Consider the following 27,500-nt stretch of genomic DNA (forward strand, 5'->3'; position numbering starts at 1 on the left):
AAATATTCAGTCGTATGCACAAACTCATACATGGCAAGCAAATGATAAGGTATATAACTTATGTAAGCTTATGTCCGACGGCTTCTCCACCTCACCTTTCAGCATCTACCAAGGGAAGTTTGATCCAAGGAAATGGAAAGAGCATGGTGACACTTTTTTTTAGTAAGACAGACATCTGCATTTTTTATGGCAGAAAAAAGGGCTGTAGGGCAAGCTTTGACATATTATATTTCGCATACATATTGAGTAAATTCTACAAATAAACGACTTTACTGGGAAGAGGTCTACTCACAGTTCGTTTCCCTTGTCGTCGGATATGAAAGACTTCTCAGCCACGTAAACTTAAGTCATTGCAATAGAAAAGGCCAAAATAGTTGCTATAAACTGCCAAAATATGGTAGCGATGTCACTCAAGATATGGAAGAAAGCGGTCTGGATGGGTCCAGTTTGCTTTGTTGTCTCCATCACGTGACCAAATGCCCTAAGCGTTAACTAAGGCCGTAAAAATAGCCACCTATGACGAGGGATCGGTTGTTGGTCACGGAACCTGACAAAGCCAACGTGACCATTCTTAGAACAAAACTAGTGAAGTAAATGATGAGCGTGATGAGGTCCAAGATGTTCCACCAATCACTACAAACAAAGGGTAAACATAGGTAAAATTTAATCAACCAACAAACAAACAAACGAAGACAAAGCACTTTTTCTCAAAGACAATGTCTAAGGGCAAGTATATTTTGAGCTGAGCACTTCTGAATCAGAATTATATGTGTGTGTGATGGTTTAGCTTGCCGATTATAATTAGAGTCATTCTAGTAATTAAAGAACTGTCTAAGTTGTCTGTGTATAAATGAATTATTTCAAACTTACAGGGGCAGTGTCACGCTATTTTAGTCAAACTTCAAAACACTAAAAGACGACCTTGCATCAATGAAAACCAAAAAAATAATGCAGAAGTTTTGTTGCCAACGACCATTGGATTGCACTGAATCTATTCTTTGTTGGTACAGCCAAGGGTGGAGAGGATGGAAATGGAGTGAAACTTGAAGAAAGTAGTCTGTTTTCTTAGTTAATTTTGGAGACAATGCCTTCAGAAAGTCGCCAAATATTAAAAAAACCAATAGCTTTGTTCTGTAAATATATTTCATATCTTGTCAGTAGTTTGTCAGGAATGTTGAACGTGTGATCTAAAGAACTAATTTAGATTTTGACCCATTCTTGACCTAAAAACAGGCAATTAAGCATGACAGTGCTCCTTTAAAAAGCATTACAACTTTTTAAACAAACACCTTTGCAGTGAGAAGAAAAACGGGAGTTTAGAACGATCTCCATAAAGGTGGCGCTTGAATTCACGGGTTCGAACAGGATGATCTAGGGCGGGTGACGGTATCGCAATTGCGTTCCTAGATGCAGTGCTCACCATGCACCACAAGTGCAATGGAAATTGGTTGCTTGCTTTTAAACAAGCAACTTTGCATTGAGAAGTGAAATGGGAGTTGATATCGCCGGAAAATTCTAATCCAGGTTCAAACTCGGTGACTTAAGGCGAATACCATCATTACTACCGCATTGCAGGATTGCCTTCCTGGATGAGGTACCGGTCCATCCATCATAAGTTCAACAGAAATTGGTTACCAGCCCCCTCAGACAAAATTTTACTTACTTTATGTACTTGGAGAATCTCAGAGTAAAACCTTGTGGTTTAGTTTCTTGCTCTTCCGTTTCCTCGTCTTCTTCAAGGTATTTACAACCCCGGTTACATCTCATACGTCTGCAATGTCGTCTTTTGTTCTTTACTGTCTCCTCAACTTTCTTATTTGTGAATTGTTCGCGTTCGAATAATACACGACCCGTGAAGAATACTAGAATCGCCCACTCTATCCAAGTGAAAGGAATGTTTGAATTCTCCAGGCAGATGGTAAAGTGGAGTCCAAACAAAACCAGGTAGCTTATTAGTGCGTCACGGATAAAGACAAAGTATGGAGTCGTAAAATAATCACGATAACTTTCTAAAAAACAAAAACACAGAAATGTTTGCTTGAACAAAATGTTGGAAATAATCAGTTACATTTATTAATTAAGAAATAGAAAACGAGCACCGTGTTTCTATCGAGTTCTAGAAACACCAGTGAAAGTTTGGGAGAACGAGAAATGCTGTGGGAAGGCGGCGTAAGGCGAGTGTTTCCACAGCTTTTTCGAGTTCTCCCAAACTGTGGGTCATCAGTCATTATTAAATGTAACCGAGAGAGCGTATTTGACTTTGGCAAACTTCGGGAATATCAAAGATATCCTTTCTTAGCTAGCAGGCGTAATATATTCAGAAGTCGCTTTGAAGTACAAACGTCTATGATAGAACGATCTCGTACGAGACGATTATCAGCCCGTTTATAGGGCGGTCAGTAGGTTTAAGAATTCATCATTCAACTGGGCTTTCGAGCCACGCCCCTTCTAACTGGCTAAACAGACGACGTTTCAGCTGGAGGCTTGACAAAGATTGAACTTTCATCTCAACCCACCATCAACGCAATAGCAGTCCTGCGAGCGACCTCAATCGGTAATATTGCAGGAAAACAGCTTTCTAAAAATACGCTTCCACACCAAAGTGGCCACGGCTTCGATCGTTGATAATAAAGTGAGCCTTACCGGGGTGGCAGATCGTAGTTTTGTCAACTGCAAATTTCTTTATTCCCCCGGGTCCCGACATGACTGTATTGACTCAAGCTTTCAAGGAATCATGCAAAGAAACTTTGTTCTCGTAGGATATTGTGCTTCGAATATTTTGTGGCTGGACTTACTGAAGCCAGTAAAATTTAATTATTAGCATCTGAGAGAAAACAGTCGTGTCGGGAGACCCAGGGGTATAAAAAATTTGACAAATGCTGGAAAAAATTTCATTTGCATAATTAATGTTAATTCCTTGAAGGCTTGATAAATACAGTTCGTACAAGTCCTATTAACTAGTAAAAGCGGCACGAATGCGCAAACGTTTGTTGACTAAGGCTTTCATTCTCGCATCTTTCAACGCTTTCCGGCTTCGGGAATGTGTTTTTGAAGTTTGTCAACACGAAGGAGGCGTGACTGTGAACAAACTTTTGCGCATTCACGCCGTTTTTATTAGTTAATAGGGACCTTAAGCACCGATGACGGCAACGGCGACGGCGACGGGAGAGGCTACTGGGAAAACCCAAACTACCAAAGGCGCATGTCTGGCGCGAAAATGCCCTCACGTAGCCGTCATGTCGCAACGTGAAGAGAGGGAATTTGCCGTTGTGTGAAAACGTGAGTAGTAAAGAACTCATTTTCTCGGCCTGTTTTTGAATATGTTGGTGTTTTGAAAATCTACTGACCTCCATGAAGTTGAAGGATAGTTAAGAGGTGTTCTTGTTTTGAGTGATTGTTGCTTAACCACGATTTTGGTTTCTCGAAAGTGAATGAGACTGAAGCGATGGAGATTGTGTTGCTTTGTTTGAAGTTCGCGATCCTTTACCTGGTCTCCAGCGTTTGCTTCTAAATGTTAAGGATACCTGATTATACCACAAGGTCACAGTTAAAGTTGTGTAAGGTAGAGGAGTTCATAAGAATAATCTGAGAGGACAACACTTATTGTTCGGTCAAAACGCTCGTACAAATCGTACGGTAAATCAAGATTTGGGGATGTGTTGATGTCATATAACAGAAGAAATTCTTCGTCATCTACAATCCCTTCGTAATGGCTTATGAGAAGGTGATTTCTAGCCATTTTTAAAGAAGGCATGATGAGAAAAATACAGTTATTCAGTCTGCAAACAATTTGCCGTCACCTCTGAAGATTTGGCAAGTGCTTAATGTTCAGAATTCGCGCCACAACGGCGTTTTCTCCCCAGTCTTTCCGCTCGGTACCCACGTCGCCGTTGCCGTCGCCGTCATCGGTGCTTAAAGTCCCTAATAAGGCTTGCACGTAGTAGGCTCATCGCAATCGTAACTGTAGTTATCAAGCCTTCAAGGAATCAACATTACTTGTGCAAATAACATTTGTTCCCGTATTTTGTCAACCGCAAATCTTTTTATTCCCCTGGGTCTCCAGACACGACTGTTTTCTCTCAGATGCTAATAATTACATTTCACTGGCTTCAGTTTGTTCCGCCACAAAATATTCGAAGCATGATATCCTACGAGAACAAAGTTTATTTGCACGTTAATAGACCTATTTAGCTTGTACGTTTTGTTTTCCCATTTCAAACCACGTGATGTTCCCAAGGGAATTTTCCTTTTGTTTTTTCATAAGTTATGCATACATACGCTCGTGCATAAGACGACATTTGAAAGAAACTGTCCCCTAGAGTAACATCACGTGGTCTGAAATGGAAAAAACAAAACGTACAAGCTAAAGAGGTCCATTCCTTGAAAGCTTGAGTGGATACAGTCATGTCGGGACCCAGGGGAATAAAGAAATTTGCGTTTGACAAAACTACGGTCTGCCACTCCGGTAAGGCTCAGTTTGTTATCAACGGTCGAAGCTGTGTCTACTTTGCTGTGAAAGCGTATCTTTAGAAAGCCGTTTTCCTGCATTATTACCCCTTGAGGTGGCTCGCACGACTGCTATTGCGTTGATGGTGGATTGAGATGAAAGTTCAGTGTTTCCCAATTGATTGTAATGTGGAATTGTGACCATGGGAACATTTTATCCAGAAAAATTTGACTCAAATTGGTGGTACCTGAGAATTTAGTCTCCAGCTTTAGGATTTTATTAAACCGTTGACAACCACGAAATTGAGAAATGACTCAAATCGCGTCGGATCTGGAAGATAACCACACAGGAAGGAAGGTACATACGATATTATTACCTCCTTAAGAGTTTTATCGGGATTCCCATACAAATCGTTATGTTTTGTCGGCCATGCTCACACTGAGCTTGGGGCGCCTGTGGTGTAACACCAATTGGTGAAACTGGTCTCGCTCGGTCTTGTTACGCTACGCTGCGTAAGCCAATCAGAAACCGGTTAAGGCCAAGTAAACAACATTTCGAGACCAGTTTCAATCATCAGATTTGTCCACATCAAAGCCAGAACAATTACTGGGTTTATCATTGACCACAAACATAGTTCACTTCTTGAAAAGGGAAAACGTTTTACATGATTGTTAATTGGTACCTAAATTTTCGGAAGCTGTTGACAACTTTACATGGTCGACAACAAACTAATCACAAATCACTATATTCATCATAAACATTTGCGGGAACTTCGTATCAACGTACCTTGTTCTTCTCTCCCTTCTTTCTCTTTGGCTTCTTTCTTTTTGGCTTCATCTTGATCATTATTTGACAATTCTTGTAAATTTATTCCACTTTCTGATTCTTCCATAGTCCATAAGTTTCTCTAAAAACCACTAACAAATGCAAATTTCTGACTGACAAATGAAACAACTGCTTCAAAGGAACCGTACCAAAACTTTCTACTAAAGTTTTAATGAGCGTTACAATAGCTGTGATTACACACACCTTAGGTTTGGAGCCTTCCGGAGGGTAAATTGCTTGAGGTTACACAGTAAAAGACTCCCCGGCTAAATTGCAAAATATCCCGTAACACTAGTTATTCTGCGTAGTTCTTATAAATGGCTACGCAGAAATGCGTTCGATACCGAGTGGATATAAGGTCAGTGTAAAATGCAGACTGCAGACCAGGGGTAAAATGTACACTGAGGTTATAATGTAATCGCTGAAAAAGCCCAAACCCTTCAGAAATGCTAACCTTAGGCCTAATTAGGCATAAAGGAATATTTAAATTGAATACCAGGCAATAGACTGTGATATCGTGTATATAACGAACTCCGTCTCGGCCTACTGCTCTCTTATCTACAGTTATTAGGCCTCGGCACTGATTTCAAACTGGTTACCTTTCAGTTATTGTAGTGCTTATCAACAGTTATTACGGCTCAAGTAACTTCGCTGAATTATGAATAAATTACAACAGAGTAGCTGCGTAGCCTCCTTCCAGAGAACTTGAATGAATTATAAACAAATGACAACTCGAGTAGCCCCGTAGACGCGTAGCCACCTTCCAGAGAATTTGAGTGAATTATGAATAATTGAGAACTCGAGTAGCGGCGTAGATGCGTTGATGGCTGCACCGTGTAACTAGAGATGCGGGGTAATCTGCAATTACTCCGACTCCCCTCAGGATGTGATATGATATGAGTTCACTGACCTTGCAAATTGTAAACAGAGAAATTATAACTTAATCAACTTCGTAACTGACAGTCCAAAGGGCAAACTCATGCAAATACTCAAAGTAATGCACGAAACCCTGCCATGTTACGTCGTGCGCTGCAGTTAGCTACGTTCTGCTTTATGATTGGCCAAGCCACCTCAGGGAGCAGATACACCGTACTTTTGATCAGCTCAGAAACTGTCATGGGAAGTTCTTTTGTTGTTTTTTATGTATCCATGGAAATAACCCTAGGACATTTTCGGTCTAGGAAAAGCGGTTACACACAAAAACGTCCTTGCTAGTGGATAAACGCTATTTACCCATGGATAAAAGGGCTAGTGTAACCACAGCTAATGGCTCTGCGTGCTCTGCACGTGCAAGAGTTACATATTTTGGTACTCTAATTCCGTGACCATTCTCTAAAGGATACCTTCTTATTATGCAGAACGTAAATATTACGTGCCAAATGCGGCATTTGGAAAGGATTTCTGTCTTTTCAACTGGAACTGGTTCTTAAAACCCATATAGACTGAACACGTATTACATATACATTCTTGATAAATTCTTACCTGGTAAAATACAAATTCACTGACTATTAGCTATGAGTATTTGTAATATCATAATTATCACAATGACATATAATTCGGCCCGGATTGCATAGTGAAATTACAACTGATGTTTGTTTCACTTCGATGAACATTTCATCCCTGAAACAAGAGTACGTGGTGTCGATTCTTCCCAGATGTCACTTTTATGAATGCAAAATAGAACCGAGAAAAAAATTCATATAGACGTATTTAGTGTTAGCCTCTTTATCAGGTACAAACCAGTGATAGCTTCAGATCGAATTAATCATTAGTCCTATTATGCAAAACAATAAATACAGTGCGGAGTGCAGCTCTTCTTCTCCCTTGCCGTTTTACGCGCAGCACACGACTAACTGAACGCCTGGTTTTAGCAGTTAATCTATATCTTCCAATCAGCGAGCCCTTTACAACTAACAAATCAGAACGCGCTATGCTTGTTTTAAGACGCTATATCATTGATTCTTACTTCAGAACTCGAATCTGTAGCTCTCCTTTTGAGCTCTTCGAAAACGCTAAAAGCAACTGACAAAGGATTTAATTATTTGGTTCCGAAACCGGTCTTACATTTTAAAGCTGAAAGATATTTCTTTTCAGAACGCTAATAACCAGCCACCGATTGTTTCTTACAAGAAGGAAAAATCACTCAAGGATATTCTTGTCGGTACAAAACAATCACCCAACAATCATAAAATCAAGGAAGTGTTTAGTTATAAACTTGAAGGAAATTTACATATGATCACCTAAACTGACTCTACACAATAATCGCGTAATTTTAGCGATCACAACATACACTGCAAAACACTCGTTTTCTTCCATTTTCGGAAGGCACGAAGCGCCGTAAGCATGATCCTCGAGTGTGAAGCGCGCGAGCCTCTCCCCTTTCCCCCTCGCCGTTTCTACACTCGCTCAAGACCTTTTGTTTGAATATTATTTTACCTTGTCGCTTGCGTTCGCAAAAAATACTACTGTTTTGCAGTCTAATCACAACACAACTGAGTCTACAAAACAGAACCCTAATCACCTTCATTCTGAAACTGATCATTCCAGACAAAGTGACATTTTATGAAAGGGCTTTTAAACATTTCCCTTCGATGTACATTTCTCTTAAACTAGTACGCTCTTGTGAGTGATTTAGTATAAAAGACATGGAAGGACTTCCTGGGAATCTTAACCCTTTGATTACTATCTGGTCCCATCTACCCCTTGTGACGTCATCACTTTTAACGGTCAGGAACAGCTTTGTCCTCTAACTTGTGCAGGGAGAAGAGATCTCTCAAACTATACCAGAATGAGCACAATTCAGTCAAGGAAACTGGAGAAACGGCCAAAAAAACCATGTAACACTGACCTGAAAATCTCCATGAAAAGCTTGCTCCATTACCCACCTACCTTTCTGAGCACCTAATTCTAAGATGATGAAAGGTTTCTCAGAAACTCTTCCCACCAAAATAAAGCCTACCAAATGACCAGCAAGTTGAGAAAAAAAATGAGGAAAGGAAAGCGAAAAGAGAGGGAAGGAGAGAAAGCGAAAAGTGAAAGTCGAAAGTGTTGTGCTACTTTTAAACCCAAAAACTATGTCGATATTTTGCTTTCTGCGTATGCCCGAACTTTGCAAGCGCTTATTTTGCATCTGGCTGAAATGGCCGCGGAGTGTACAACCTGGAAACGGGTTTGTAGGGAGATTTAGCTCTTAAACAGCACGACAGAGACCAAAAAACCCATCAACTAGCTTCAAAACGTGTTTTTCGGCCAAATCTCTAGTAGCCAAAGGGTTAATGATCCAGTTATGATCGCAGCCTGCTTCGCATGACTCGGCACCGAGTACCTGCGGTAAGTCTGTTAATGAACACCACCTAAAGGCATATGTACACTGAGGCAATGTTGAATTTTTTTTTAAGAGTTCCAAATAACATGAAGTTCCGCTATCACGTCAAGGCAGATCGCAGATTAACTGAAGTATCAGGGACAAATCGGAAATAGCAAATAAATGTGCAACAGCTGTAACGAAACTTGTGTTTTACTTTACTTTATTGACTTTCAAAACCTTGGTTGTACGATTATTTCCTAAGCGTCATGAAATCCATTCAATTATATTTTACGCCTTAATTTAACAAAATAACATTCACATCATTTTTTCCTTTGAAGTATGTTACTGTTGAACCAAACAAACCAAATATCCTAAAATAAGTACCTTTCACCAATAGGTGACATTTATTTCCTCTTTTGGGTTTATAAAAACTCGCCAAGCCTTGGTTTACCATTCATTCTACAGGTGTAACCTGTTAGGTAAGAATATTTAGTCATACAGAGAATCCATGTTTATCAAATTTCATATACAGAAGTTAACTATATTTTCGTTTTGTTGTAGGGGGCATACAAAACGTCTTGAAGCGGCTTTTCAAGTAAGTACCAGTTATTTATGTTTATTCTTTTTCTGCAAAGTAAAAGCAAATTCTTATGATTTAAATCTCACCCGGTGAGAACCAACTGTCCGCTTTGGCAACCCGGATTATTGAGAACTCCTCGAATTTGACGAAAGACTTTGGAAACAGTAAACGACTACCGCCTAAAGCTACTTTATACCACATATTCCAATTCTAGAAGCACAGTTATAAGTTTAAGTCAATTAAAACTAGTTATTTTCAAGCACTTCTTACAATGATTTTTCAGCGTTTTATTCAACAGTAAATATCTCCAGTACAGTTGAACTTCCTTATTTCGAACTCGAGTATTTCGAATTCTCGGTTATGGCTTACTAATTTATGTTCATTTTCCTTGGTTTTGCCCCTATTTTTTGAATCGTTTTCGTTCTTAATTAACCAAGCCAAATTAATGGAGGCTTGGAAATTTAGTTTTGGACATGAGGGGACGCAAGTTACTTCTACTGTAAGTACAGTTTCACGCTGAGATCGTTTTCTTGCGGTCGGGATAGGCGTTATAATCCCCCATGTCCGAAAAAAATTTCTGTTATCTCCGTGCATCTACCAATGTGATATTCCAGATCTAATATTTCCAAATACGTGTCTCAAACATCTGGAAAATGCTGTCATTTGATCAGTACCATTTCACGTTTCACAATTTAACAGATCAAAGGTATGTTTGTAATTATTTTAGTGGAGATGGCGCAAAAAAGGGTTGCAGTCCCTTTACTCGGTTATCCTCAGAAAAAATATTTGTGGCATAAACTCACATCAATACTTTAAAAGCGGGAATTTTGTGATTTCACACTTTCCGGAAAAAAAATTGAACAAGTACACATTGGATTTCTTGGCTGATCCAAAGAATCATGGAAAAGCTTTATCTTCCGCCTATTCCAACCTTGGCTACGTCCTTCGGTTTTTTGGCAGGAATAACTCGACAGTTAAAATTACGAAAAAAAAGCTCCCTTTACAACGACAACGCGTTTAATCAACTAAAGAAATTCTTCAACGGTTTCGGTTTAAAGAATCACGATTTTTTCCGAAGACGTCAGTGGAGTAGTTACTGGTGCCAAAACCCGGTCAAAAAAAACCTACCGTAAACACATATAGAGACCCACACGTCAAGCACAAAGAGCTTATCTGCCCAGCTGTTTACCTAAGTAACCTGGAGTAGGTAAATCAATTCGATCTTTGACGCAACAAATAAATCACTAGAAGAATTCATTTAATAAGGAAATTGTTCAAATTTTAGTAAGTACCTTTGAAGATCATTATTAACACTTACAATCTTAAGTTATTTTCAGTTGAGTTCTTTGAAAACGCCAGTTTTGAGTGAGGCAGGGGACAGAGGTCAATGAATGAGTCACTAACCCAAAAGAAACGAAAAATCACACCCGTAAGGCGACCAATGAGAAAGAAAACTACTAATAAAACAAATTTCTACTTTCGCGCTAAAACACGTTGCATGTAGGTACTTCGAATTCGATTCTGATTACCGATCCCGCTGTTTGTGATATTATTTGTTGCTCGGATAAATCGTTGATATTCGTCGAGGATTATCGAGAGGGTATAGCATTACAAAAGCCCTCGATTAACGCGGAGACACGTGATCTATCAAAGTTGAAGAATGTTCCGCCCACATCATGATTTAAAGACTTGGGACGAAGTCGACAAGCGCTATTAATATCGTAGTTCATTCCTTCGAAAAACAAAACACCCATTGAGAATCCCGGAGAAAAGGTGGAAACTGGTAGGTTTTTAGTAAAGGGTAGTATTATGATTTATCGCACACTTTTTGTTTAGTGATCATGAAAAAGCTTCCAACAAACAATTCTTGGTCCAATTCTTGATCCAATCAAAGGAAGGCAAAGTGAATGAATCGCATCTCCTGGCTCCGCGAGCGCTTGTAAAAGAATGGAAAAAACAAATTCAGTTTTAAAGCAGGGCTCTATTTCCACATGATCTTGATATTAGCAGGCAAATCAGAACTTTAAAAAAAAAACAAACTTTTAAGATTATACGACATGTTTCGACAGAACTTTCTGTCAGCTTCAGTTGATTAATGTACAAAACGTTAGATAAATCTTAGGGTGCGTTCGATTGACCGTATTCCGGAATAGGAATACGTGGAATATAAGTTAGAAATCCTTCGTTTTTACGGAGATTCACATTAAAATTGTCAAGTATCTGCTAAAATGCTATTTTAAATATATTTTTATTATCCTTGCTGCTTTGAAACGCGCCAAACATATCGTTTTAATCCTCACTCTACGTATTCTTATTCCGGAATAGGGTCAATCGAACGCGTCCTTAAACTATCCTTTTAATTCTCACATTGTCACGTGTTATGTACATTCCGTTGTTACTAGCATAATTAGCACTTGTTCCTACTTATAAATTCAAGTTCTAACGCTTTGGACATTAATCAACTGAAGATGACAGAAATTTCTGTCGAAACATGTCTTATAATCTTGAAAGTTTTGTCGTTTTCTTTAAAGGGCTACATTTGATGAAAAACTTGAACCTTGTATTTCGTGGATAATGGAACCAAAAGGTCGAGCAGAAATCAAATCGTTATCTTTTAAGAAGATTACGACATTTTTTAATTTCCAAGACATGTTTTGATGTTACGAGCATGACCTTCAGTTCCAGAATATTTGAAAAATCGCTTGCACTATATAACAACTAGGCGAAACATTTACTAAGCTCAGAACGTTGTCGTCAATCTTGCTGTGCGGTTTGTTTCGAAATTCTTGATTCCGCCCCTACTAAATTTCAACTTAAACTTAAGGAAGTTATGCATATAAATCGGGAAAAGCCTAATTTAAACCAACAAGTTCATCACGTCACCTGACACTTACGCTTTAGGCTTTACATTCTGTCAAACACTTTGTAACTCACTCAAATATGTAATTTTTGTCACTTAATCATAATTAATTATGCATGTTTCGCCTAGTTGTTATATAGTCCAAACGGTTTTTCAAATATTCTGTAACTGACGATGATGTTCGTAACATCGAAACATGTCTTGGAAAGAAAAAAACTGTCGTAATCTTCTTAAAGATAACGATTTGCTTTCTGCTGTCTCGACCTTTTGGTTCCATTATCCACGACATAGCAGCCAGATATGAAGGACGTTTCAACCTTGTATGTATAGTGATTAAGAAGAGTAAAACCCACAATAGGATACTATAAATAATCACACCAATGTTCACGGATCTCCGAGTTTCGCAGTAAGAGTTTGGCAAACTGTATTACCTTTCTTTGCCCTCTCTGTTGCTGGAGATTTTTAAGAAGCTATACCACTTTTTCGTGATCTGTCAAAGTGCAGGAATTGTCCACCGTTAATGAATTCAATGGGTGTCAGTAAAGAGGTGACTGGGTTGTGTCAACAATATTGATTTCCAATGTAAAAAGGGTGGAAGAAAGGAAAAAAAATCCTGTCTTTTTTGTTGCCACAATTGACAAACGGTTACTGACAGTTTTATTCTACGAAGACTAGCCTGCGAGAAGGCTCCCAGGGGTTCGAGGTACATGAAGAGCATGCTTGACTGCTCGAATGCGCAGGCTAAACAAAGGCAAAAAGGTGCTCCCAGATACGGTTTCACAGTCAGTGGCCACGCCTAGCTATTATCTAAGAGGTATATGGTGCCAAACCCGTTCAAAAGAAACCTACCGTATACACATACAGAAACCCACACGTCAAGCACAAAGAGCTTATCTGCCCAGCTGTTTACCTAAGTAACCTGGAGTAGGTAAATCAATTCGATCTTTGATGCAACAAATAAATCACTAGAAGAATTCATTTAATAAGGAAATTGTTCAAATTTTAGTAAGTACCTTTGAAGATCATTAACTTACAATCTTAAGTTATTTTCAGTTGAGTTCTTTGAAAACGCCATTTTTGAGTGAGGCAGGGGACAGAGATCAGTGAATGAGTCACTAACCCAAAAGAAACGAAAAATCACACCCGTAAGGCGACCAATGAGAAAGAAAACTACTAATAAAACAAATTTCTACTTTCGCGCTAAAACACATTGCATGTAGGTACTTCGAATTCTGATTACCGATCCCGCTGTTTGTGATATTATTTGTTGCTCGGATAAATCGTTGATATTCGTCGAGGATTATCGAGAGGGTATAGCATTACAAAAGCCTTCGATTAACGCGGAGACACGTGATCTATCAAAGTTGAAGAATGTTCCGCCCAAATCATGATTTAAAGATTTGGAACAAAGTCGACAAGCGCTATTAATATCGTAGTTCATTCCTTCGAAAAACAAACTTAAGCACCCATTGAGAATCCCGGAGAAAAGGTGGAAACTGGTAGGTTTTTAGTAAAGGGTAGTATTATGGTTTATCGCACACTTTTTGTTTAGTGATCATGAAAAACTTCCAACAAACAATTCTTGGTCCAATTCTTGATCCAATCAAAGGAAGGCAAAGTGAATGAATCGCATCTCCTGGCTCCGCGAGCGCTTGTAAAAGAATGGAAAAAACCAAATTCAGTTTTAAAGCAGGGCTCTATTTCCACAGGATCTTGATATTAGCAGGCAAATCAGAACTTTAAAAAAAAGACAAAACTTTTAAGATTATACGACATGTTTCGACAGAACTTTCTGTCAGCTTCAGTTGATTAATGTACAAAACGTTAGATAAATCTTAGGGTGCGTTCGATTGACCGTATTCCGGAATAGGAATACGTGGAATATAAGTTAGAAATCCTTCGTTTTTACGGAGATTCACATTAAAATTGTCAAGTATCTGCTAAAATGCTATTTTAAATATATTTTTATTATCCTTGCTGCTTTGAAACGCGCCAAACATATCGTTTTAATCCTCACTCTACGTATTCTTATTCCGGAATAGGGTCAATCGAACGCGTCCTTAAACTATCCTTTTAATTCTCACATTGTCACGTGTTATGTACATTCCGTTGTTACTAGCATAATTAGCACTTGTTCCTACTTATAAATTCAAGTTCTAACGCTTTGGACATTAATCAACTGAAGATGACAGAAATTTCTGTCGAAACATGTCTTATAATCTTGAAAGTTTTGTCGTTTTCTTTAAAGGGCTACATTTGATGAAAAACTTGAACCTTGTATTTCGTGGATAATGGAACCAAAAGGTCGAGCAGAAATCAAATCGTTATCTTTTAAGAAGATTACGACATTTTTTAATTTCCAAGACATGTTTTGATGTTACGAGCATGACCTTCAGTTCCAGAATATTTGAAAAATCGCTTGCACTATATAACAACTAGGCGAAACGTTTACTAAGCTCAGAACGTTGTCGTCAATCTTGCTGTGCGGTTTGTTTCGAAATTCTTGATTCCGCCCCTACTAAATTTCAACTTAAACTTAAGGAAGTTATGCATATAAATCGGGAAAAGCCTAATTTAAACCAACAAGTTCATCACGTCACCTGACACTTACGCTTTAGGCTTTACATTCTTTCAAACACTTTGTAACTCACTCAAATATGTAATTTTTGTCACTTAATCATAGTTAATTATGCATGTTTCGCCTAGTTGTTATATAGTCCAAACGGTTTTTTCAAATATTCTGTAACTGACGATGATGTTCGTAACATCGAAACATGTCTTGGAAAGAAAAAAACTGTCGTAATCTTCTTAAAGATAACGATTTGCTTTCTGCTGTCTCGACCTTTTGGTTCCATTATCCACGACATAGCAGCCAGATATGAAGGACGTTTCAACCTTGTATGTATAGTGATTAAGAAGAGTAAAACCCACAATAGGATACTATAAATAATCACACCAATGTTCACAGATCTCCGAGTTTCGCAGTAAGAGTTTGGCAAACTGTATTACCTTTCTTTGCCCTCTCTGTTGCTGGAGATTTTTAAGAAGCTATACCACTTTTTCGTGATCTGTCAAAGTGCAGGAATTGTCCACCGTTAATGAATTCAATGGGTGTCAGTAAAGAGGTGACTGGGTTGTGTCAACAATATTGATTTCCAATGTAAAAAGGGTGGAAGAAAGGAAAAAAAATCCTGTCTTTTTTTGTTGCCACAATTGACAAACGGTTACTGACAGTTTTATTCTACGAAGACTAGCCTGCGAGAAGGCTCCCAGGGGTTCGAGGTACATGAAGAGCATGCTTGACTGCTCGAATGCGCAGGCTAAACAAAGGCAAAAAGGTGCTCCCAGATACGGTTTCACAGTCAGTGGCCACGCCTAGCTATTATCTAAGAGGTATATGGTGCCAAACCCGTTCAAAAGAAACCTACCGTATACACATACAGAAACCCACACGTCAAGCACAAAGAGCTTATCTGCCCAGCTGTTTACCTAAGTAACCTGGAGTAGGTAAATCAATTCGATCTTTGATGCAACAAATAAATCACTAGAAGAATTCATTTAATAAGGAAATTGTTCAAATTTTAGTAAGTACCTTTGAAGATCATTAACTTACAATCTTAAGTTATTTTCAGTTGAGTTCTTTGAAAACGCCATTTTTGAGTGAGGCAGGGGACAGAGATCAGTGAATGAGTCACTAACCCAAAAGAAACGAAAAATCACACCCGTAAGGCGACCAATGAGAAAGAAAACTACTAATAAAACAAATTTCTACTTTCGCGCTAAAACACATTGCATGTAGGTACTTCGAATTCTGATTACCGATCCCGCTGTTTGTGATATTATTTGTTGCTCGGATAAATCGTTGATATTCGTCGAGGATTATCGAGAGGGTATAGCATTACAAAAGCCCTCGATTAACGCGGAGACACGTGATCTATCAAAGTTGAAGAATGTTCCGCCCAAATCATGATTTAAAGACTTGGAACGAAGTCGACAAGCGCTATTAATATCGTAGTTCATTCCTTCGAAAAACAAAGCACCCATTGAGAATCCCGGAGAAAAGGTGGAAACTGGTAGGTTTTTAGTAAAGGGTAGTATTATGGTTTATCGCACACTTTTTGTTTAGTGATCATGAAAAAACTTCCAACAAACAATTCTTGGTCCAATTCTTGATCCAATCAAAGGAAGGCAAAGTGAATGAATCGCATCTCCTGGCTCCGCGAGCGCTTGTAAAAGAATGGAAAAAACCAAATTCAGTTTTAAAGCAGGGCTCTATTTCCACAGGATCTTGATATTAGCAGGCAAATCAGAACTTTAAAAAAAAAGACAAAACTTTTAAGATTATACGACATGTTTCGACAGAAATTTCTGTTAGCTTCAGTTGATTAATGTACAAAACGTTAGATAAATCTTAGGGTGCGTTCGATTGACCGTATTCCGGAATAGGAATACGTGGAATATAAGTTAGAAATCCTTCGTTTTTACGGAGATTCACATTAAAATTGTCAAGTATCTACTAAAATGCTATTTTAAATATATTTTTATTATCCTTGCTGCTTTGAAACGCGCCAAACATATCGTTTTAATCCTCACTCTACGTATTCTTATTCCGGAATAGGGTCAATCGAACGCGTCCTTAAACTATCCTTTTAATTCACTTGTTCCTACTCATAAATTCAAGTTCTAACGCTTTGGACATTAATCAATTGAAGATGACAGAAATTTCTGTCGAAACATGTCTTATAATCTTAAAAGTTTTGTCGTTTTCTTTAAAGGGCTACATTTGATGAAAAACTTGAACCTTGTATTTCGTGGATAATGGAACCAAAAGGTCGAGACAGCAGAAAGCAAATCGTTATCTTTAAGAAGATTACGGCATTTTTTTTCTTTCCAAGACATGTTTTGATGTGACGAACATCATCGTCAGTTACAGAATATTTGAAAAACCTTTAGGACTATATAACAACTAGGCGAAACATTCATAAACATTTACTAAGCTCAGAACGTGTTCGTCAATCTTGCTGTGCGGTTTGTTTCGAAATCCTTGATTCCGCCCCTACTAAATTTCAACTTAAACTTAAGGAGATTATGCATATAAATCGGGAAAAGCCTAATTTAAACCAACAAGTTCATCACGTCACCTAACACTTACGCTTTTCTTGGAAAGAAAAAAACTGTCGTAATCTTCTTAAAGATAACGATTTGCTTTCTGCTGTCTCGACCTTTTGGCTCCATTATCCACGACATAGCAGCCAGATATGAAGGACGTTTCAACCTTGTATGTATAGTGACTAAGAAGAGTAAAACCCACAATAGGATACTATAAATAATCACACCAATGTTCACGGATCTCCGAGTTTCGCAGTAAGAGTTTGGCAAACTGTATTACCTTTCTTTGCCCTCTCTGTTGCTGGAGTTTTTAAAGAAGCTATACCACTTTTTCGTGATCTGTCAAAGTGCAGGAATTGTCCACCCTTAATTCAACGAATTCATTGGGTTTCAGTAAAGAGGTAACTGGGTTGTGTCAACAATATCGACTCCCTGTGTAAAAAGAGTGGAGGCAGCCACGTCCCAATTCAAGGTAACTTAACCCTTAAAACTGCTGGCTTTTAGTCTTCTGGTTTCTTCTTTTGTTATCCATTGTATACCGTGCATCCTGTTTCTCTGTGCTCACTGTTCCTCGGTGCATAAGTTTCCTCTGTGCCTAATGTTCCTCTGTACCCTCTGTGCCCACTGTTCCTCTAAGCCTACTGTTCCTCAGTAAATAACCACTGTTCCTCTAGTACTATTTCTGAGCCCTCTGTTGTTCACTGCTTTCATGTAATGATTAACGCTTTCACTTCCCAGTATATGTGTAATGATTAACGATTTCAGAGCCCGGTATATGAGAGACAAGGTGGCACACCTCAAACAGTTCGATGTAACATGAAAACTAGGTTTAGCTGTTTACTGGATAATTTGTAACAATGTATGTTGCGTCTTTTTCATCTGAACTGGAGGGTGACACACCTCAAACAGTTTGATGTAACGTGGAAAGTAGGTTTAGCCGTTTACTAGATAATTTGTAACAATGCATGTTGCGTTTTTTCACCTGAACTGGCGGGTTTTTATTGTCTTTAATCATGTTAATAGCCGATAAGAGGTCGTCCTGGCCTGTAGTAATGCTTCGAAAAGGTTGCGTTAGAATGCATAAAGCCACCTAAGCCGGAACGGCCAAAATTCAGAGACTTTGCCGAGTGCGCTGCAAAATGTACATGTACATGTATATATTTATGTTAATTCTTATTCCAGTAAAGGACAAATCGACCCTTAAATGACGGCAAACTGTGATATAAAGTTGCCTTAATCTTTCTTTTTTTAAATATGATTGTCTATGAGTCACAAAGAAGTGTTGTTTCGTGTATTGTACATCGTTTAATACTCCTTCACCCAGTAGCGGTTTTGTTCTTACAAAATCCTCCCAAACGATTACTTGCAGGTGTAGTGCACTCAACTAAACCCTCAATTCTTTCTGGACAAAGTTGTAGAGTCGCTAGAACCTAGTTTAATGGCCTAGCTCCAATGAGTCTCCTGTAGGGGAGCATTCCAACTAGTAAATGGAAGATCATAGGTTTGACTACTTCGATGGAGCACTCGCGGACTGTTTTTTCCGAGTTTGCCTGCGACATGACCGATGAATTCATATTTCTTCCGCCAATGAAGTTACTATGGCGATCACGTGGAACCACTGGCGGGAACGTACGATAGTCGTTTTCTATTAAAAAACTAACATGACAAAGCTTTAAAAAAAAGCAAAATAAATGCTAATACAAAAGGAGTACTCAAACCTGGATAAAAATTCATTATAGCGAGAAAAGTTTGTTCCATGCACTATAAAATAAATCGTAAGATCTTTTCCAAAGTGGAGTCAAAGGGAAGAAAATTAGATCCCAATAAAAAGGGGTAATCCCAATAAAAATTTTTGAAAGCTCTCTAAAAAGCTCGTTTAAAAAACGTCACCATAACCTATTAATTCCTAATTGAAGTTGATTTAGATGATGCTATTTTCTTTACAATTCACTGTCGCCTCGATTGCCCAATGCACACAAAAATTCAACATACGTCAGCGCTATTGGCAAACCAGAAACAGAATTAAGACTAAACGCTTCAGCGTCAGTGATTATGATAGTGAGAAGGCCAAAGGAAAGTAAACCGAAGCAACTACATCATTTGTCAGAGAGTAACTTAAAGTGCTACATATTCCCTATGATCATTAGCCCTAGTAATCGAAACGACCCCACAGGAACAGAGTAAAAAGAAATTCTGACCAACGTTGCTGGAAGCTTACAAGAAAATTAACTGCATTCTAGGGGAGAAGAGCGGGAAATTTTTCTCACTGTATATTGGCAACATCCTTTGATTAACCATTGTTTTCAACAGTTCTCTCACTACCGTGCTAAGCTATAAAGATTTTCCCATTTCAGGTCTCAAGCGTGAAAAATTGTTGTACTTGTTTCTTCGAGTAATTTCCGCTGAAATGTCTCTTGCAACATTTCTTGTCGCTAATGGTGGTTTCCTTTTCTTCCACTCTTTCCTCTGGTTTGATCTTTGTTCGTTAGTGTTTTCACAAGTCTAGATGATTCTCTTCCAAATTCGATCCGCCATGTAGGGATGGCGCAGTGGTGAGAGCACTCGCCTCCCACCAATGTGGCCCGGGTTCGATTCCTCGACTCGGCGTCATATGTGGGTTGAGTTTGTTGGCTCTCTACTCTGCACCGAGAGGTTTTCTGTGGGTACTCCGGTTTCCCCTCTCCCCAAAAACCAGCATTTGCCTTGATTTGCGTTGATTGTTAATTTCACTTTACAGTGTCCCCAATTAGTGCTCCAGTGCTAAACCCACGAGACACTTAGATAAAATTCCTTTCCTTTCCTTTCCAAACAACCCTGTAATAATTGTTTACGGATTTGACGTCTCGTTCAGCGCCATCAAAAGAGAACGCACAGTTCACTGAGGATCATATTCTCTGGAGTTCTCTGGGTCGTTTTCAATAAAATGACCGCTCCATGACATTGCAACGGATTACAACTTACACCTACAGTGTCAAAACTTGCGCTTCTCAATGAAAAGTATGTTAGGAATCCTAGTGCGCTGAACTAGCATTCCTTTAAAGTACTTACAGTTAGGGCTTTTTGCGTCCCATCATGTAAAAAGGCTGTCCCAGCCTCTGTTCACCCTCTATATTGCAATGTTTTTGTTGTTTAGGCCACCCCCTTTTTATTTTTCTTTTACCGTCGTCCGACTGACCCGAATCTTTGGCATTTTCAAAAAAATAATTACGTAGTTAAAGCACTTTTTTAATTTAAATAGTTAATTCCTTTTAATCAGAAAAATGAGCGTAGTAACGCATCGCAACGCGGAAAGCTTTTCAGTGAGGTTTCTGAACAAAGAAGACCGACATACGATATATGACACTTTTTGGCTCCAAAGTAAAGGAGAAAATAGCAAAAATCTCTCATTTTTAGGCTTTCGCCTGCCTGCTATTTTTTACTCGGCAACAAACCTACCGAAACGCTAAATACGCAGACTAGTAAGGATAATCGTTCTTTTTGTTTTTTCAAAATACTTTCATTCAAACTATACACGACGAGGCAATTAAAAGCTAAGTTTTCTTTATACCTTAAATTAATTCACTAGTTATTGTCAAAAATAAAAACCATTTTTATCAACCCAGTGCATGTAATGGCTTCTTTGTATTAATGGCACAAACTTTTGAACTGGGCAGTGTTAACCCTTATCACAAGCACAACTCGCATTGCGCACGCCGATTTTCTAAAAGGATTTTGTAAGACGTCTTACACACTGCACGGCTTTAAGAGTTTCTATACACAAGTCTGTTTTAACCTACGCAAGGCGTTTGAAAGACATCTTCGATTGCACATGGCATTTGTAAGAGTCTCGGGATGAATAAGGCACTTTTAAGAGTATCATGTTACACGGACATTTTGTAAGGTTCTAAAATGACACGAGGCGTTCTTACAAACACCCATAACATACTGCGCGCAGAAGCACTTACACACAGCATTGGAAAGCAGTGTTACACAAGCCGTTTGTAAGCAGTCTTACAGACGGCTTTTCTAACAAGACTTACACACGCTAAGCAGTGTTACACACAGCCTTTTTAAGCAGTGTTACACACGGCTTTTGTAAGCAGTGTTACACACGGCCTTTGTCAGCAGTCTTAAAGACGGCGTTAGCAAGCAGTCTCATAGACGGCGTTTGTAAGCATTCTGAGCAAAGCAGTAATTACAGTAAAGCACTGCAAGTTCAGTTGAGATAAGTTAATTAAACAGTTACAACGCCGTTAGAACTAAGTAGTGTTAGAATTTGATTCCTTATAACTTCCTAATCCCAAGATTGTTATGTTGATAAATTGTTAAAGGATGATGTTTGTTAGTTAAGCGCTTACAAAAGAAACAAGAGTTACATAGGGTGCGGTCTGTTTCTAGAATTATATAGGTTGTTTTATGCTTAATTTTATCCCTGTTTTAACATAGGGCCTCGTGCACAGCTGCTGAATATGATCCGATATTCTATATCTTCCAATAAGCGAGTGGCGAGCCCTTTACTGAACTAACAAATCAGAAAACGCTATGCTGGTTAAAGAGACTTGATTCTTAGTTCAGCACTCGAAACTAGCTCTACTTTTCGAAAACGCTAAAAGCAACTGACGAAGGATTTAATTATTTGGTTCCGAAACCGGTCTTGCATTTTAAAGCTGAAAGACAGTTCTTTTCAGAACTCTAAAGACCAGCCACCGATTGTTTCTTACAAGAAGGAAAAATCAAATAATTAAATCCTTCGTCAGTTGCTTTTAGCGCGTTTCCGAAGAGCTCAAAAGGAGAGCTACAGATTCGAGTTCTGAAGTAAGAATCAATGATATAGCGTATTAAAACAAGCATAGCACGTTCTGATTTGTTAGTTATAAAGAGCTCGCTGATTGGAAGATATAGATTAACTGCTAAAACCAGGCGTTCAGTTAGTCGTGTGCTGCGCGTAAAACGGCAAGGGAGAAGAAGATCCGCACTCCGCGCTGTATTTATTGTTTTGCATAATAGGACTATCTAAAGCTATCACTGGTTTGTACCTGATAAAGAGGCTAGCACTTAAAACGTCTATATGAATTTTTTTCTCGGTTCTATTTTGCATTCATAAAAATGACATCTGCGAAGAATCATACACCACGTACTCTTGTTTCAGGGATGAAATGTTCATCGAAGTGAAAGAAACATCAGTTGTAATTTCACCATGCAATCCGGGCCGAATTATATGTCATTGTGATAATTATGATATTACAAATACTCATAGCTAATGGTCAGTGAATTTGTATTTTACCAGGTAAGAATTTATCAAGAATGTATATGTAATACGTGTTCAGTCTATATGGGTTTTAAGAGCCAGTTCCAGTTGAAAAGACAGAATCCTTTCCAAATGCCGCATTTGGCACGTAATATTTACGTTCTGCATAATAAGAAGGTATCCTTGAGAGAATGGTCACGGAATTAGAGTACCAAAATATGTAACTCTTGCACGTGCAGAGCACGCAGAGCCATTAGCTGTGGTTACACTAGCCCTTTTATCCATGTGTAAATAGCGTTTATCCACTGGCAAGGACGTTTTTGTGTGTAACCGCTTTCCCTAGACCGAAAATGTCCTAAGTTATTTCCATGGATACATAAAAAACAACAAAAGAACTTCCCATGACAATTCCTGAGCTGATCAAAAGTGCGGTGTATATGCTCCCTGAGATGGCTTGGCTAATCATGAAGCAGAACGTAGCTAACTGCAGCGCACGACGTAACATGGCAGGGTTTCGTGCATCACTTTGAGTATTTCTTTCTTTATTTTCATGAGTTTGCCCTTCAGACTGTCAGTTACGAAGCTGATTAAGTTATAATTTTCTCTGCTACAATTTGCAAGTTCAGTGAACTCATATCATATCACATCCTGAGGGGAGTCGGAGTAATTGCAGATTACCCCGCATCTCTAGTTACACGGTGCAGCCATCAACGCATCTACGCCGCTACTCGAGTTCTCAATTATTCATAATTCACTCAAATTCTCTGGAAGGTGGCTACGCGTCTACGCGACTACTCGAGTTGTCATTTGTTTATAATTCATTCAAGTTCTCTGGAAGGTGGCTACGCAGCTACTCTGTTGTAATTTATTCATAATTCAGCGAAGTTACTTGAGCCGTAATAACTGTTGATAAGCACTACAATAACTGAAAGGTAACCAGTTTGAAATCAGTGCCGAGGCCTAATAACTGTAGATAAGAGAGCAGTAGGCCGAGACGGAGTTCGTTATATACACGATATCACAGCCTATTGCCTGGTATTCAGGTATAGCTACAAGACTTTATGGTCAAATTTCACGGCTAAGTTCTGTTTTCTTTGTCTCACAAGTCTCAAGGGAGGTTTCTAAACAAAATAATTCAAATTTAACCGTAAAACCTGTGTGAATATTGATATATCGAACCGGTCAGTGTAAAATGCAGACTGCAGACCAGGGGTAAAATGCAGACTGAGGTTATTATGTAACTGTTGTAAAGCCCAAACCCTTAACAAATGCTAACAGTTAAGCTTGAATATTCTTTTATGCATAATTAGGCCTAAGGTTAGCATTTCTGAAGGGTTTGAGCTTTTTCAGCGATTACATTATAACCTCAGTGTACATTTTACCCCTGGTCTGCAGTCTGCATTTTACACTGACCTTATATCGGTATCGAACGCATTTCTGCGTAGCCATTTATAAGAGCTACGCAGAATAACTAGTGTTACGGGATATTTTGCAATTTAGCCGGGGAGTCTTTTACTGTGTAACCTCATCCCCAAGGGTAACATGAAACCTGAGCTGAACCAAACTCAAGCAATTTACCCTCCGGAAGGCCCCAAACCTAAGGTGTGTGTAATCACAGCTATTGTAGCGCTCATTAAAACTTTAGTAGAAGGTTTTGGTACGGTTCCTTTCAAGCAGTTGCTTCATTTGTCAGTCAGAAATTTGCATTTGTTAGTGGTTTTTAGAGAGACGAAAAGACAATGGAAGAATCAGAAAGTGGAATAAATCTACAAGAATTGTCAAATAATGATCAAGATGAAGCCAAAGAGAAAGAAGAACAAGGTAGGTTGATACGGAGTTCCCGCAAATGTTTATGATGAAGATTGAATATTGGCTTGTCTTGGGACACGATACTGATGCAAACAAAAGATATAGTGATTTATGTTACTTTGTTGTCGACCATGCAAAGTTGTCGATAGTTTCCGAAAAGTTAGGTACTAACAATCATATAGAACGTTTTCCCTTTTGAAAAAGTGAACTATGTTTATGGTCAATGATAAACCCGGTAATTGTTCTGGCTTTGTTGTGGACAAATCTTTCATTTTGTTATTGCGACCATCTATTGTCTACTAGGAGCGAGTTTCTATCCTGCGTATAGCAAGCGTTGCCGTATGATCGCAGAAATGTCCGCATTTTGGCCGCACAATTCTTGGATTTTACTTGACGTCACGGCCGACATGTTGGTGTCCCCAAACAATGAAATGGCGGCCATGTTGGTGTCCCGATCCAATCCTCCGGGAATTGAAAGCTATTATTATGCTAATGTCTTCTTTTGTTTTCGTTGAAAAACATGGCTATTGATCACGTGAGTGAAACCCAAGAATAAGGACTTCACGCAAGGACGACGGCGACGCCACCGAGAACGTTGTCTAAAATATTATTTCCCGTTATTGTGATAATTTCGTGATAACTCCAAGTCGTTCGGAATGGAAAGTGTGTATCAACATTGTAGGAGTAAAATTAGCATGAACGGTGTGGTTGTTTAGGAAGAAAATTATAAAACATCTGGTCAGGTTCTCACGTCCAAATGAAATGTACCAAAATGAAAAACGCACGCACAGAGCGTGCAGAGCCTTTGTTTTTGTTCATTAGGCTCAATGCTTTGTGGCGTTCTCGTAGCCGTTGCCTTCCTATTGTAAAGTCCCTAATAATCAGTATGTTATCGGACCTCCCCCACTTCCTTCGATTCAGTTTTTTGCTCTCGGTCCCAGTTTTCCTGGGGAAAAATGCCGAAAACTCTTTCACTCCTACGGGAATGCTCACTGACGCAGGCTAAAGAAGAAGCCTCTTGAACAAAAGCGTAATCATCCTGAGCCTCTTCTTTAAACAGAAAAATAGTTGAAGAAGGTGATTGTCCAAATATATGTAGATAGTCGGCAGAGAATGGAATGTATTTTTTTACAGTCTCGGAAGTCTCGGGTGGGTTGATCTTTCGGGGCAAATCAAGATATCACAGTCTATTGCCCGGCATCAGTATCGTGAAACATCCTCTAGTGACTCTCATCCTGAGAGTACATACACTGAATCAAAATGCGCTCTTTTATAACTGTTTTTAAAGCAGCGGTGATGTTTAAGTCTGGGTCTATTCCTTCTTAGAGTCTCGATTGATGAAGATGATTAAGACGGGGGATGTGGAAGACATAACAGACAGGCTTAACCCGCAAGTTTTAACAAAATGCAAGAACAACACATTGTACGTGGCAATGAAGGTAGATGATATATAGAGCCTATCAATAAGACTCTCAGGCGAAACGTTTTGGGATGCTGGAGAATAAAATTAGAATTAAACGCGCTATTAAAGTGAGACAAATTTGGGTGCTGCTCGAGCTGTATTTGATCTTTAAAGATACCATTGAAAACGGACAGACAGTATACAACCCTAAACGATACCTTGACGGTTAAACTTCGTGACGTTTCGTCTTGAACACCCTAAGTAAGACCAAAATCAGTGATTTACACCCCTGCACGAGACGACGAGTATCCCCAACCTTTTCACATGGGAGTACCCCCCAGAGATAGACCTACTTTGACAAATAAAGTATTTATCACCAACCAGCAGATATGTACGGAAGACCTTACTCAGTCTAGATGTTTTACTGTGATCTAGAGAAATTTTTTTCAGTGGTAAGATTTCTAAAATCTTGTGATATGTCAAAAATACCTAGAATACGAGAGAAAAATTGTGAACAGATGTAAAATGTGACTTTCCTCCGAAAAAAACACTCGTAATTTTAACATATTACTGATATAATAGCACCAAACGGTCTCGTCCGCGTAGCACTCGTCATTTAGGAGCCGAACACATAAACTATATATACGTTACGCCGTTTGTTTGCGAGGTGAATGTTTATCTCTAGGAGGCTTGACACATTATTGTGTTCATTTGTTAGGCAAGCAGTGAGCTGCGTCGTAGAGCAGACAAGAAGGAACAAGACGAGGAAGAGTTTACAAAATTGGCCAACTCTGTGGACGAGTTCTCTTGCTCGCTGTTAAATCCGTTAAAATCAGATATAGAATTCCGCCATACTTTTGCCGATTCACTGGATCAAGTCATCGATGATGCTATAGAAATGGACCAAAAAAAGGTAAGAAACCAAAGCTTTTAAACTCGGTCGGCTTAAGAATGTTTCAGCGGAAGTTGCCCGGTTCAAATCACCCTCGATCATAACACAAAAGAACTGTCCGAAAGCATGTCCTTGTGGTGTTCATCGTGGAGATTCTCTATGCACAACCTGACCCGACCGTAGTCCATTTGCAACTTTCTGGAAGTTTGCACAAGAAATTTAAGGGGAGGGATGGATCGGACTTGAAACTGACGGAGCCAAGAGTCTGAATATATGGCGGGCCTGGCGGGCTTTTTGTCGGACGTGTGAGTATGGCAATTCCAGTTTCCGTTAAACAGTTAACGCAAAGAAACAAACAGAAATAACAACAAGAACAACTCTAACACCAAGAACTGAGAACCACATCAGTGAAACGAAACTACTTCTGCACTAAATTTCTTTCACTTTAAAGTGCACCTAACCCCAAAATATTTTTTTTTCTAAAATAAATCTTTGCACCCGTTCGAAACAAATTGCGGCCATTTTTTCCTTTTTCTAACAAATCCTGCCATTTTATAGGCTTCGAAAGTTGCGAAAATCCAAGCATCTTTTGTTCACGACCGAGTCAGAAGGGGAGTGGGTCTATTCCTGCTTTGACGTCACAATCTACTTTGCATGCATTTTTACAAAGAGTTAATGCAATGTAAATCAGTATGTGACGCCAAGGCTGGAATAGACCCACTCCCCTTCTGACTCGGTCGTGAACAAAAGACGCTTGGATTTTCGCAACTTTCGAAGCCCATAAAATGGCAGGATTTGTTAGAAAAAGGAAAAAATGGCCGCAATGGGTTTCGAACAGGTGCAAAGATTTATTTTAGCGAAAAAAATATTTTGGGGTTAGGTGCACTTTAAGAGTATTTTAATTACGTGCATTAATTGACGAATTCTCTTTTTTCCATTGTAGATTTTAGCACATCCAGTGCTTCGTGGCTTAATGAACAACAAATGGTTCGGTGAATTCCGAACACTGAAATATTGGAAGTGGTGTCTTCTCAACATCTGG

At 38.9% G+C, this 27,500-nt stretch overlaps 1 protein-coding gene and 1 pseudogene across 7 annotated transcripts in view; one reads left to right on the plus strand and one right to left on the minus strand.

Annotated features, from left to right (window-relative positions):
- LOC138002539 (uncharacterized) overlaps positions 1-6,267 on the minus strand; it is a 23,863-nt pseudogene extending 17,596 nt beyond the window's left edge.
- A 4,568-nt stretch (positions 6,268-10,835) lies between these two features.
- Positions 10,836-27,500, plus strand: part of LOC138003852 (uncharacterized) — a 52,357-nt gene continuing 35,692 nt past the window's right edge. The window contains exons 1-6 of one of the 7 annotated variants that reach the window (XM_068850124.1): positions 15,042-16,092; positions 17,523-17,600; positions 24,080-24,176; positions 25,491-25,603; positions 26,285-26,479; positions 27,402-27,500. The exon at positions 27,402-27,500 is cut by the window's right edge and continues 88 nt beyond it. In XM_068850124.1, coding sequence (XP_068706225.1) covers positions 24,095-24,176; positions 25,491-25,603; positions 26,285-26,479; positions 27,402-27,500 — 489 coding nt within the window. In that variant the 5' untranslated portion in view covers positions 15,042-16,092; positions 17,523-17,600; positions 24,080-24,094. Of the gene's footprint in view, positions 10,943-13,344; positions 13,519-15,041; positions 16,093-17,522; positions 17,601-24,069; positions 24,177-25,490; positions 25,604-26,284; positions 26,480-27,401 lie in introns of those variants that run through there. The other 6 variants (XM_068850121.1, XM_068850122.1, XM_068850123.1 and 3 more) reach the window with 6 other exon arrangements.

Source organism: Montipora foliosa, chromosome 5 (assembly GCF_036669935.1).
Source record: "Montipora foliosa isolate CH-2021 chromosome 5, ASM3666993v2, whole genome shotgun sequence".
NCBI classification, from domain to species: Eukaryota; Metazoa; Cnidaria; class Anthozoa; order Scleractinia; family Acroporidae; genus Montipora; species Montipora foliosa.